Source organism: Elephantulus edwardii, unplaced genomic scaffold (genome assembly GCF_000299155.1).
Source record: "Elephantulus edwardii isolate Elephantulus edwardi_28Jun2011 unplaced genomic scaffold, EleEdw1.0 scaffold00252, whole genome shotgun sequence".
Taxonomy (NCBI): domain Eukaryota; kingdom Metazoa; phylum Chordata; class Mammalia; order Macroscelidea; family Macroscelididae; genus Elephantulus; species Elephantulus edwardii.
This window is the reverse complement of record NW_006400002.1, coordinates 3,048,651-3,062,695: the sequence shown is the minus strand read 5'-3', so window position 1 is coordinate 3,062,695 and position 14,045 is coordinate 3,048,651. Positions and strand designations below refer to the sequence as shown.

Here is a 14,045-nt window from a genome sequence, read left to right as displayed (position 1 = left end):
AACTCAGAAATTGTAATAGACAACAGAGATAACAGAAAATAAGACATAGGTTCTCTCCTCAATGACTTTAAAATAAAATAAAAAAATCCAAGTAAAATAACGATTGTAATTCTGTGAAGTATTTGTTGTTGACATTTATTGTGAGATTGGAGAAGGGGGACATTTGGATCACTGAAACCTTCCAGGTGACAGTGACAAGACAGGCCCCCTTGGTCATGACACGCTGTGGAGAGCTCAGCATCGTACCCATCACCCCCAAGCTTTTAGAACCACACACATGGGTACAACTATCCTCTTAGTATTCACCACACCCTGCCGTCCTTGCAGGTCCTGCCATGGACACCAAAAACAAAAGGAAGGCACCCCTTCCCCCAGGCACCACCCCCACTTCTAGAGTTATTTCTATATCCAGACAACCAGGAGGGGATACTACAGTAGGTTAGGCTCAGCCATTTCTTTAGGATCAGACAGGGCAGGGGCAAGGGCCATGTGTGAGCAGTGCCCCTAACACCAGTCACAGGGGTCTCTCAGGAAAAAGCAGGACACTCTGGACTGGCCCTATTGGACAGATTGGAGCCCAGAGAGATTCTCCAGCAGAAGTTACAGGGAAAGGTCGGTCTGGTTGGCTTCTATGCAGGGACAAAAGAGGTCAGGAGGAGGGACACTGCTGAAGGGAAGTGGCATCTGAGGCTTTGAAGGGCCCGAATAGGTGGCCTTAGGATAGAGAAAAGAGGTCAATTAGTCCTTGGTGAAATGAAATAGTGAAAATGAGGGAGAGGAGTAGGTGGTGCTGGGGGTCAGAGCAGGCTGGGTGTTCTCCAGGCAGCAGGCACAGTGCTTCCTCTCTTCCATCTCCTGGATTTACAGACCTTATTTACTGCCCCACACGGCTGGCTTTCCAAAGAGAGGTCGTGGGAGGTACCTGCTGGACTTCATGTAGGCAGCAATCTTATCCAGACGCTGAGGAGGAAAAATTAAGTTTAGAGGCAGGTTTGTTCCCCCTCTATCTAATGAAAACAACTCTCATTTTAAAAAAAATACCTCTCATCTTAAAAAGTACTTCCTTTATGAACACCCTATACTGTTACATGCTTCTTATCTCTGAGTGATTCTAATACTGGACTAAAAAAAAAAAATCCCCAGGTTGTGCTGCAAGAGAGATTCTACTATAGACATTATCAGAAGGGTGACTGAGGCGCACAGAGATTACGCATCTTCCTCCTGCTCCTGGAGTCAGTCTCGGTGCAGGACTTGCATCTACCTGCTGTTTCTCCCCAGTTCTGGCGCCTTCTGTTGGGTTGTCCCTTGCCACCACCACAGAAGGACAGCTTTCTTTCAATAGAACAGAGCAAACGTTCTCTTTTCAAGTAGAAGGCTCCTGGTTGAAAGCCAGTTCCCTGGAGTTTGCACACAGAATGGTGCCTGAGCTGGGAGCTCACGTGTGTAGCTGGCAAGAGGCCCAGATCTCATGGAATGACTAACCTGGACGACATTTCACATGGTAGCTGAAAGTAAAGCCGGGCAGGGCCAGCCTCTAATTACTCCATGTGCAGGAGGGCCCCAGGTTCTCAGCCCAATCTCACTGTGCCTGAAACCACTTCACCTCTAGCTAAGGAGACAAGGACATGTGACACTCAGGTGTGTTTCTAGTCACTTATCACAAGAGAAATAGTGTCTTACAGATTCAAAGACATCTAGATCTTCCAAATCCAATGGGATCCAGTCCCAGCAGACTGCAAGTCGCTGTCCACAGCTGGCTTTCACAATCCCCTCATTTCCTGTGTCCACCCAGTGTATTCAGCTGCCACTAGAGCCAGAAGACGATGAGAACTAGCCATGAAAGCAGATCTCTGGACGGAAAAGGGTGAAGGAACAAGAACGCTGCGCTGACTGCCTCACATTCTCAACTCTCCGTACTCAAGAAGACTAAGTTGCTCCCCACGCAGGTAAACGTGTGTGTTGGCTGATGTGTGAGATGGGGTCCACCTTGTGCTCCCCTCCAAGCAGTTGGCACTGAACGCCCACACACCTGCTGTGGCTGCAGTGACCCCCCACACCGAACTCCTGGAAGGTGGGCCCCATGGCAGGGCCATCTCTGCAGGCCCCCACTCCCAGGCCTGACTCAGTGTCTTAACCACAGTGAACACAGATAGGCTGACATACTAGAGAGAAAACCTTATACAATGGGGAAGGCGAAAGGGCAGAAGAGTGGTGAGACGGTGTTCTACCAGAGAGCACGTGAATGAAACTTTTCCTGGGGACATTCACAGAGCACTCACACCCTAGCACATCTACAGCCCAGGGACATCAGTCCTTGTCCAGACATCGATTACATTGGGGTTAAGTCTACATGTGACCCCGCTGGAAGTAGGAATGCTGTCTGTGTCCTAGGAACATCAATCCTTCCTTGTCTGACTCCTAGACAATCGTCTGCTTAAGCCCACTACATGCTCACTCCTCGAGTTCTGCCACAGTCCCGTTTTCTTGGGCTGTGCAACGCAGGCAGGTAAAGGGCCTGAGCTCTCCTTTTAGGCACAGAAAAATGAGGGCCACTTACGATTGTCCATAGAAACAGACAAGAAGTCCAGCACAGGCAGAGCTGGATCTCTGAACTTGGGTGAATTCCCTACCCTCTTCAATCATCCCATCTGTAAATTGTTATTGTTCTGTGCAGCTGAGTTGGAAATGACTCATAGCTGACCCTCCAGCAGGTTTTTAGAAGGTGCAAATGATATGGGAGGAGACTGCCCACTGTTCTCCTGTGGAGCAGCTAGGGCATACTAACTCTATTCAACTCCTCACCACTAGGCCGCCAGAGCTCTTTAAAAGCAGGATTATGGCTCTATCTATCCTATACTCCTGTTACAAGAATAGAATCTGGCATAATATATTAAAATATTTAACACAGGCCCATGCACAAACCAAAAGCTCCACAAATGGAACTTACTGTTCATTTTAGCTTCCAAACTAGGAAAGCATGAAGGGGAAGAAAGAAGAGGGGGAAAAAACACCAAAAGAACAGGGATCAGGGGCTTCACCTCAAAGCGGGCCATGAAGTCTTTCAGGTTTGGGAAGGCATCCAGGCACTTGGGCTCAAAGATCCGGTTTACATCAAGGACGTCATAAACAAGGAAGTCTGCAAACGTGATCTGTACAAAGTCAAAGATGAGGGAGTGAGAAGTTCCATCATCTGGAAAGAATAACATCTCCATGCCCCTTCCAGCTTTACCTTGTTCGCTGCAAACCATGGCCGCTTCCCCAGATAGTCAGAGTAGAGCTTCAACTTTTCAGGCAGCTCCTTCAGGTACTGTGGCTTCAGCTTCTCCTGGGGTAGAAAACAGCTGTTACTACCTGCAGGCCCAGCGTGCTGCTTAGACTGACCTGTACCACTCCCCACACTACAATTCCATTTTTCCATTTACTCTAACCATCAGTTTCCAGATCTCTACTCTCGACCTCCCAGAGGCATGGGAAGACAGAGAGGTCATCCACAAGGACTTCAATCCATCATCACTGATCTCCATCAACCCACCGACTTGTCACAACAGGTAACTGTAAGCCCTTGGACTTACAGATGTGACAGAACTTACAGCTGGACTCAGAGGTGACAAAACGAGAGCTTAGGGAAAGAAGGGGGAGTTCTGGCTTGCAGGGTGGCATGTGAATGCAGAGGACATTTAAGTAGTTTATCATAGATGAGAAAAATGTAAAATGCTGAAAGGAAGGAGGGCATTCTTGTAGAAACCAAGACAATAAGATAACACCATGTGGCTAATCATTCAGAATCTTGTCCCTACCAAGTGGAAACAATTAGTTAAACATCTTGTTTAGGATCTTAATTTGCACACTAGGGAGTCTAGATTTTAGCCCCAAGTTGGAAGGGACTAATACAGAGTATTTTCCCCCATGAGATTTAAGGATATGCAGGTCACATTGGTAGCAGTATAGGGGACCCTCTGGCAGGATCCGTAGTTTTGAGGAGTTTAGATGTCACACGGAACCACTGTAAATGGGAATGCAAGACCCACTTTAACTTAAGCCCTGACCTGGCCCAGCCCATCCCACACTCACAAAGTCAGGGTTGTAGCACATTAGAGCAAGACTCATACGCGTGTCCATAACCTGGCTTTCCAACATGTCCACTCGAATCTTCTCCTCTTCTGTCTCCCCACCTGGGATTCACAGATCAGACACTCACCCTCAAATGCTCCCTCAGCCTAGTCCAGGGAAGGCCACATGGCTCCCCACATCACCCCACCTGCCCCACCCCACACACTCACACAGGTTGTGCTTGCGAGCGATGTAGCGCAGGATGGCGTTGCTCTGGGTGATCTTGTGAGACCCGTCCACTAAGTAGGGCAGCTGCAGGGAAACCAGGCAGGGCTGTCACACCACCAGCCTCCCCAGCATCCCATTTCTCTAGGGAACCGCAAAGCAGCAACAGCATAATCAGAGCTAGAGTTAAGTTCTAAATAAATATATGCACAGTTCATGCATGCGTGGAACACAGAACATCAATGAAACACAGGGAAGAGAAGTAGGAATGAGAGAGGCAGAAGAGAAGACACCTGATCCTACAACCTCCACAGGAGAGGAGATGGTGGAGAGACTCCCTCACGGCAGCCACACCCAATACCTACATTGGGAAAGTCCAGGCCCAGCTTGAATTTTTCATTCAACCAATGGCTTCTGTCATAGTCAGGGGCTGCAAAGGAACAAACTTCTCAGGATTGCACTTTCCTTCTTCCGAACCATCGCGAGAGTCTTTGCAAGGGCCGCTGACAAGGGTAGTTCTAGAATCTGTAGAACTTCTAAGCCTCAAACTTGGAAGTTTAGGCAAGTCCTAAATTAATATCATTAATAAAGGTGGGGCTGCAATTCCCTCCCAGAATCCTGCACTCCAGCCCAGAGCCTGCAAAGATAAATGGGTCCCTGGAAGGGCAGGTACCAGATTTAGCTGGTGGAGGCCATGTAGTGGTGGACAACAGGTGGCCGGGATACAAGTGTGTTACCAAATCAGCATTAGCTGGCAGAGGGGCCAAAATCTAGGTGCTCTTACCGTCTCCCCATATATACTTCTTTTCTTCATATTTTGAGTCTGTGTATTCCAGAATCAGGCGGATGGCATGAGCCAGCTGGGAGACAGGGTGGAGAGGGTGTCAAGAGTGCAGGGTCCTGATCACCACCTGACTTCACCACAGAGCTTTCACTCCAGAGAGAGTAGGGGGGAAACTCCACAGAGCTCCCTCCTGAAGCCTCTCACTATGCCTCACCCTCCACCCAATTCTGACCAAAACACCTAGCCTGGAAAGAACTAAGTTCCAGTGAAGCTGTAAGAATTTTCTAGATTCCACTTCCCCCGAGTCCCCCACACCCCGCCGAGAGTCCAGCACTCTCCCAACTACTGCACTCCGGTCCCTCTGAAGCAAGCGCTCCACGACGTACTCACCCCGCGGATTTCCCAGTATCCCAGGATCATGACCATGGCGCAAGTTTCTGAGGACTCAGATTGTCACCAGGAAGCTGAAGGAGGAATTTGTCAGGGAGGCCAGGATTTATTAAGGCCTCAGGGTAGAAGCAAGAGACCAATCACACTGGGCTCCACCTCTGCACCCTGCCTCCCGCCCCGTCCCACCCACAGTTTGTGCCTTTGACCCTGAAATCCCTCCGTCTCCGCCTTCTGCCTCTGTTCCGGCATCCTGGTCCAGAGGAAGCAGGGAGTCAAGTCCCTTTCTTCAACCTGTCAGACAGGCTCTGATTTCCCAAGTGTGCAAGCACAGAATCCAAAGGCGCCTGAGCCTGGTTCCCTGATTCCCCTGGTCCCCTCAGCTGCTTCCCCTGCCCACATTCAAGGTTACCCCAAATCCTGAGGAGGATCTCAGTGCATGTGGGGAGAACAGCTGGAAATACAGTAAGGGCTGCGCTCCATTTCTGCCTCTTCCCAGGACTCGACACAATCTCGCTTTTATATCTGGACTTTCAAAGGATTCTGTGATTCAGGCTGTCAAACGTCGGCCACATTGCAACAGCTCTACAGAGAGTTTAAACATGCACCTGCACAGTATGAGGGAGTTCTGGTGGGTGGCAGAACCTGGTAGTTCTAACTCACAGGAGTCTCATCGCAGCAGTTCTAATCCACCAGGCGCTCCACAGGACTATGTCCTCCCAGGAGGTTTACCGCCTTGGAAAATCCATGGAGGATCAGCTATGAATTGGTTCCAACTTCTCAGCAATGAGTTTGCATTGAGTTGTTACGAAAATAAATGAAGGGAACTTAAAAAACAAGTGGTTTATACCCAAAAAGGCAAGGCTGACGCATTACAGAAAAATAAGTTCTTATAATTTGCGATGTAAGAAGAAATACAGTTTTTGCATATAACACAATAGGGTGAACCTCAAAAACATACTGAGTAAAATAAGCCAGACCGGAAAAGAAGGCAAATTTTACCTTTTCCATCTGTATAAAATATGTGTTGGTATTGTCATTGTCATCGACCATAAAATCAAAACTGATTTATAATTCACCCTCCTCTGGGTTCACAGAGGCAGTAAATCGCTAGAGAGGAGATTGCCCGTCTTCAGCTAGTGGATTCGAATCGCCTGCCTTGGATTGGCGTACAACTTCTTGCCACGTGCCACCTGAGTCCCCTGTGGAATATCGGGGTAGACAAGTACACAAAGATGGCATGTAAATGGGTAGTTACCCCGGGCTGGGGCAGCAGTAAGAGCTGCTGCTGAATGGCTGCACACTTTGTATTTTAGTTGACTTTGAAATAAACAAAACAAAAAGCCAAAACAGAGGTTAAACCAACCGATTTTAAAAAATAATGATGATGACTGCACAGCATGTGGGTGTGAAAAAACCACAAGACCAAACCCGGTGCTTTCAAGTCATTTTGACTGAGCAGCTCTCAGTGGCTGTAGGTCTTTAGGAGAGCAGATGACCTACCTTTCTCAGAAGGAGCAGCTGGTGACTTCAAACCACTGACCTTCCAGTTGGCACCACAGTACATAGTGAGCTATACCCTGAGCTCCTTGCAAGATTGATACTTTGTTCTAAAATATGTGCTGTGATTGCTTATTGGTCCATTCTGATTTGACCTTTTGCTGAGAACTTGCATTTCCACCCCAGGTTTACTGAGTCAGAATCTACATTTTTAACTAGATCCTCAGTAAGTTGTGTATATGTAAAAATGAGAATCAAATCACCTGGAGAGCTTGTTAAAATGATGATTCTGTTTCAGTATCTCAGGGATGGAAATACAAATACTCAGCAAAAAGAATTGTAGTGAACTTGTTCTGAAACCTGTTCCTGAACCCAAAATATTTATAAGTAACTTACCTTTCTTATGTTAATGGGGCAGGATTAGTGTATGGGATATTATGCTACTTGTAAGAACATCTGATGGCTTGTTGTTGTTATGTGCCATTGAGTCGCTTGTGACTCATAGTGACCCTATGTACAACAACCCTAAACCCTGCTCTATCCTGTGCCAATCACACTGCCTCTGACACACCCATCCCGATTACCCCAGTCACTGAATCAATCCACCTCATAGAGTGTCTTCCCCTTCTGTGCCATCCCTCCATCCTCCCAAGCATGATGTCCCTCTCCAAGGACCTGTCCCTCCTTACAACATGTCCAAAATATGTCAGACGGAGCCTCAGAATCCTTGCCTCCAGGGAGCCGCCTGGTTTAACCCTTTCCAGGATGAATCTGTTTGTTTTCCTAGCAGTCCATGGTACTCTCAATACACTTCTCTAGAACCACAGCTCAAAGGCATCAATTCTCCTTCTATCCTCCTTGGTCATTATCCAACTCTCTGATGCATAACAAGTGATTGCAAAGACCATGGCCTATATCAGATGCACCTTAGTCTCCAGAGAGACAACATTGCTCTTCAGTACTTTGGAGAGGTCCCTAACATCAGATTTTCCCATGGCAATATGTCTTTTAATTTCCTGGCTATTGGTGCCAAGAGTGTTGACTGTGGAGCCAAGCAAACTAAAGCTGTGAGCAATCTCAATCTCTTCACCATCCATCCTGATGCTGCCAATTGGCCCAGTGGTGAGAATCTTTGTCTTCTTGACATTGAGCCTCAATCCATATTGGAGGCTGCAGTCCTTGACCCTCTGCAGCAAGTGATTCAGGTCCTCCTCAGTTTCAGAAAGCAGAGTTGTCTCATCTGCATAACGCAGATTGTTGATAGATCTTCCACCAGTCTTGAACCCACATTTCTCCTCATAGAGCCCAGCCTCCGGGATAATCTGTTCTGCACGCAGTTTGAAAAGGTATGGAGATAGGACACATCCCTGGCGTACGCCCTTCCCAGTTTTGAACCATGCAGTGTCCCTTTCTGTTCTGTTCTGACTACTGCCTCCTGGTCCAAGTATAGGTTTCGCATTAAGGAAATGTGCTGTCAACCCAAAGGTAGGTGGTTGGACTCCACCAGTGGCTCCATCTGAGAAAGATGGACAATCTTTTCCTAACTGATTTACCGACTCTGCAAACCTACTGCAGGGTCAGATATAATACACAAAAGCAATAAACAAAAAAGGTGCACCTTAGTCTTTAAACTGATATCATTGCTCTTCAAAACTTTGGACAGGCTATGGTAGAAGACTTTCCTAATGGTGCATATCTCCTGATATCTTGAAAGTTGGTACCAATGATGTTGATTGTGAATACAGGTAAGATGAAACTTAGCAATCTCAATCTTGATGTTAGTTTAAAAATTAAGGTGATTCAAACCATGTGCTTTCTGATCACCAGCTGTATCTCTAGAGCTGGCTATGAAGAAAGATTACAGAAGAAGACTTGATGTCTTCTTGACATTGTTGTGATGTTGGAGAAGAGTACTGAACATCATAAACAAACAACCAAAGAATAAACAGATGTCTTAGGGAAGGTGCTTTCAGAGAGCCCCTTAGAGGTAAGGGTGATGATGTTTCATCTCACATACTTTGGGACTGTTGTTAGGAGGGGCTATTCCTTAGAGGGAGACATCATGCCTTGAAAGGTCAGCAGCGAGATGGATTGATACGATGATTGTGGCAATGGACCCAAGGTGTCGGGGATGAGAAGGACGGTGCTGGATAGGACAGAGTTCAGGTCTTCTATTCATGGGGTCACCAAAGCTTGTACTTGACTCGACAGCACCTAACAACAACAAGGGAGCTCTGTGTTAAGATATTGTGCTATCAAACAGCAGGCAGGTGGTTCAAATCCACCAGCTGCTCACGAGAGATAGATGACCATTTAAAGACATTTTATAGCCTCTAAAAATCTGTTGAAGAGTCATAACAACCAAAAGAAGTTGCCAGTGTTAGCAGAAAGGCCACATCTCGCTGGTAGTTTCAGTGCACCAGGGGAAAATGGGCCATCTCCTTCGCTACAATTTACAACCTTATTTGAGTGCAATTCAGTCAACAGTCCTTGGCTGATTGGAAGAGTAATTGTACTTGTCTTGGGGAAAAAAAACACCAGAATGCTCAGACTTCATCTTAAATACTTCAAATATGTTATCAGGAGAGGCCAGGCTGGTAAAAGTTGTAGTTGTTGCTGTTGTTAAGTGCCATCAAGTGGAGTACAACTAATAGTGACCCTGAGAACAACACCTGCAAACACTGCCCTCTCCTGTGCCGTCCTTACTATCTCTGGTACACGTCATCATTGTGCTGCGGCCGCTGCTTCCACCATCTTATTGAGAATCTTCCTTTTACCCTGACCCTCCACCTTTCCAAGCATAGTGTCTTTTTTCAAGGAATTGTTCTTGTTTTTCTATTCTGTCAAGTAGGAATTGACTCCTAGTTGACCCTCCCAATGGGTTTTCAGAGGCTGTAAATACATGGAAGGAGATTGTTCATCCTTCTTCCATGGAACAACCTGTAGTTTCGAGCCATGAGTTTGCAGTGCAGTTCCTTATCACTAGGCCACCAGAGCTCCTTGGCTATTTCCAAGGAATAAGCTCTCTCAAAAGAACAAACAGATACGCCTTGGAGAAGGTGCACCCAGTGTGCTCCTTGGAGGCAAAGATGATGAAATGACATTTTAGAGAGTTCAGGCATGTAGTTAGGAGAGGTTATTCCTTGAAGAGGGACATCCTGCTTGGAAAAGTGGTGGGGCAGCAAAAGAGAAGACCCTCAACGATAAAGATTGACACAGTGATTGAACAGGCTCGAGTGTGTCAGAGATGGTGAGGATGGCAGATGGCACAGAAAAGGGCAAGTTTAGATCAGTTGTTCACAGTGTTGCTATGAGTCATACTCAACTCAACAAAACCCACACCCACCACATGCACAGAGTACATGAGAGGAAGCTTCATCACCCTTGTCTCCAAGGAGCACTCTATTGCACTTTCTCCACATGTTTTAATTCTTCTGGCAACCATGGGGCACTCCTCACTCTTCTTCACCACCATAGCACAAAGGCATTGACCTCTCTTTGGTCGTTCTGTGTTTTAGGGTTAAGAAAAAAAGAAAAAGACCCCAGTGGGTTGTCAGTGGCTGGAACAAGGGTGTTGGGTGCGTCAGAGACCACGATGGTGGTGCAGGATCAGGTAGTGTCACTCTGTGTACATGGGGTTGCTGACTCAGAGAGAATCGAACAAGTTGTGAGACAGAAAACCCATTAAACAAGCAGGGTAAGGAGCAGAGACAGGGGAAGATAAATGCCACTCCACACAAGGTTGTCCAGGAACAGAAGCTGAGAAGCGGGGCAGCCTGTTTACAGATCCCACACTGCCTCTTCAGTGTTGCTCAACAGGATTGACTGATGTGTTCAAGCCACTGAACTTTCAATTAATAAGCAAGTGCTTTAACCACTGCACCAGCAAGGCTCCTGGGAGGGAGTATCGGAATTGGTAACTCCCTTAAGGTTTGTGTGGAAAGTAGTATGTTGTAGAGAGGGACAAGGTTTCAATGTTAGAGAACAATGACAGGTTAAACCCTTTTCAAATTCTGGGGAATTGTTAATCCCCACAGATTTTGAAATGTGGAGGGTCAACGAAAGAGAAGACCACTCAATGAGATGGATTGAGCTAGTGACTGTAGCAATTGACTCAAGTATGTCGAGTTGGTGAGGACGCCACAGGACAGGACAGCGTTCAGATCTGTTGTTTGTAGCATTGTTATGAGTTGTACTCCACAGCCTCTAACAACAACATCCTCTGCACGTAGCCCTGGTAGCACAAGGCTTACAATGCTTGACAGCTCCCCTCAGGGTGAGGGGTTAGAGCCTACCAGTCACTCCCCAGAAGAAAGATTAGGCGGTCTTGCGTCAGTAAAGATGAACAGCCTTGGAAGCCCCCAGAGGCAGTTCTACTCTGTGCGTAGGGCCTCTAATAGACAGACTGGATTCACTGGCAGTGAGTTTAGGGGCTTTTTGTTCATATCATCTGTTCCCAAAATGCACCTGCGGGTCCTCTCGTCTGGAAATGCCAAGTCATACTCCCTGGGTAGCCTGGGAAATATTAAACAGTCCCAGAAGCTTCACTACGAGCTTCACTCTGACCTCTGAGGTGAATAAACAGAGCCTGGCCTTGACCAGTTTTGTTAGTGCAACTGCCAGAGTCCAGCCCCGTCCAGGTTTGCTGAGTCACTCTGTTAGATGCCAGCCTGTCCTGCCAGCTGCACGGGCACGTCGTGGGCTGCACAGGCGACGTGTTCTGAACACTTTTCTCCAGCTTGGGTCCCATTATGTGTGCAAGCCGGGGAGGTAGAGGGAAACCAAGAATCTTCCTCTACAAAAGTTGCGTTCACATTGTGGGTGAGACTTTCTCCAGTGGAGGATGAGGGGGTGCAGCAGAAGGAGCCCAGGACCTGGGAAAGGCTGAACTGGTTGCTGCCAAGTGAGAACCAGCTCAGGTGCCCCTCGAGAGGGTTTCTGAACTTGTAAATGGCACAGAGGGACCTGGCCCATCTTTCTCCTGCAGAGCCTCTGGTCAGCCTACCAGAGATGTGTGGCCTTTGGATCAGCGTTGTTGCTGTTGATTGCCTTCATGTCAAGCACGACTCATAGCGACCCTATAAATGAAAGACCTGTAGCCTTTCTATAACTATTGACATTTACCAAAGTTCATAGAGTTTCTGGAGGCATAGCACAACAGAATTCCAGTCCTGCCCGCTAAAACTGAATGGGTAATAAGAATAACGTTAGTAATTGTTGATAAGTGACCTCAGGTATGACTTATAGCGACCCTACGAAGAGTGAATGTGACCCCCACCCTCTCCTGTGCCCTCCTGACCATCTCTGACATACTCGTGTCCACCATTACGGTCACCGCGTCAATCCATCTCATTGAGGGTCTTCCTCTCTTTCGTGACCCTCCCCCTTTCCAAGTATCATGTCCTTCTCCAAGGATCAGCCCCTTCTAACAACATGCCCAAAGAATGTGAAACTAAGTTTCACTGTCTTTGCTTCCAAGCTGCACCCTGAATGCCCTTTTCCAACATATACTTGTTTGTCCTTTCAAGTCCGTGGCATAGCACTCTTCTCCAGCACAATAACTCAAAGGAATCAATTCTTCTTCTGTCATTCTTAATTACTATCTAATTTTCAGCTGTATAGCAAATAATTGAAAAGATCATGGTTTGGATCAGTTGTACCTTAATCTTCAAACTGACATCATTGCTCATGAGCACTTTGGAGAGATCTCTGACAGCAGACTTTCCCAGTGTAATACACCTTATGATTTCCTAGCGTCTGGTGTCAAGGGGGTTGATTCCACAATCTACAATCCAAGCAAGATGACATTTTTGACAATGTTTATCTCTTGTCCTTCTATCAGTCTCTTGGTCCAGTAGTGAGAATTTTTATTTTCTTGATGTTGAGGTGTAACCTACATTGATAGCTGCAATCTTTGATCTTTTGCAGTAAGTGATTCACATTCTCCTCACTTTCAGCAATCAGGTTATATGTCATCTGCATAATACAGGTTGCTGATGAGCCTTCATGGAGATCCTGATACCACATCCTTCTTCTTCATATCACCCATTTTCTTCTGCATACAGATTGACTATGTATGGAAAAAAATATATATCCCTGACACACATCTTTCCTAATATTAAACTGTGCAGTATTCCCTCGCTGTTTGTCTAAGTGCAGGTTTTGCATGAGCACAGTTAAGCGGTCAGGGATTCCCATTCTATTCCATTTTATCCATAATTATGACATAATTACATATTACATTAATTATCCATAATTAGTTATTACCCATACAGTCAAAACCCTTTGCATAGTCAATAAAATACAAATAGACATTCTTCTTGTAGTCTCTACTTTCAGTTAAAATCCATCTGATATCAGCAATGATGTCTTCTAAATCCAGCCTGAATTTCTGGCAGTTGTCTGGTAATATACTGTTCTAGCTGGTTTGTTGTTATTTGGGGTTTTTTTTTAAAATACTCTTCAACAAGACTTTACTTGCATATGATATTAATGATATTATTTATAATTTCCATATCCTGTCAGATCACCTTTTTTTGGAACAAATACAAATCACTTTTATTTGGTTGGTCAGGTAGCTAGCTGTCCTCCAAATTTCCTTGCATAACTTGGTGAGTACATGTAAGGCAGAATCTGTTTGTTAAAATGTGTCAGTTGGTATCTCATTGATTCTTTTGCCCTGTGCTATGAAGTTGGAACCAACTCAGAGGTGATCCTCTAGCAGGTCTTCAGAGGCAGTAAATCTCATGGGGAGAGATTGCCCATTTTTTCTCTCTTGGAGAAGCTGATGGATTCAAATCACATGTTTTTGGGATTCCAGTGCAGCAGACACTAGGCTACCAGAACTCTGCCGTTTACTGAGGTCTTATTTTTTGCAAACACTGTCAATGCAGCTTGAACTTCTTTTATCCCTACTGATTCTTGATTACACGCTACTTTCTGAAATAGTTCTGTATCTGCCAATTCTTTTTGGTCCAGTGACTCAGTGTATTCCTTCCATCTTTTTTTTCTTTTAAGATTCCAGTATTATTTATTTGATCAAATTAAAATACATTTTCCATCACTACAAACTGAGTACAAATTACAGTTGGTTACACAT

General features: G+C 46.0%; 1 protein-coding gene across 2 annotated transcripts; it reads right to left on the bottom strand.

The window, feature by feature from the left end:
• Nucleotides 1-870: 870 nt before the first annotated feature.
• On the bottom strand, nucleotides 871-5,488 carry LOC102850957 (glutathione S-transferase Mu 1-like). 2 transcript variants are annotated; one of them, XM_006899317.1, is made up of 8 exons: nucleotides 5,450-5,488; nucleotides 5,060-5,135; nucleotides 4,641-4,705; nucleotides 4,281-4,362; nucleotides 4,072-4,172; nucleotides 3,230-3,325; nucleotides 3,039-3,149; nucleotides 871-960 (listed from the first exon to the last, which is right to left on the bottom strand). In XM_006899317.1, the coding sequence occupies exons 1-8, from the start codon at nucleotides 5,483-5,485 to the stop codon at nucleotides 871-873; spliced, it is 657 nt and encodes a 218-aa protein (XP_006899379.1). In that variant the 5' UTR covers nucleotides 5,486-5,488. The 2 variants fall into 2 exon arrangements, with proteins under 2 accessions (XP_006899379.1, XP_006899378.1); XM_006899316.1 differs by lacking the exon at nucleotides 3,039-3,149 and having other exon boundaries at nucleotides 5,450-5,485.
• Between the last annotated feature and the right edge of the window lie 8,557 nt (nucleotides 5,489-14,045).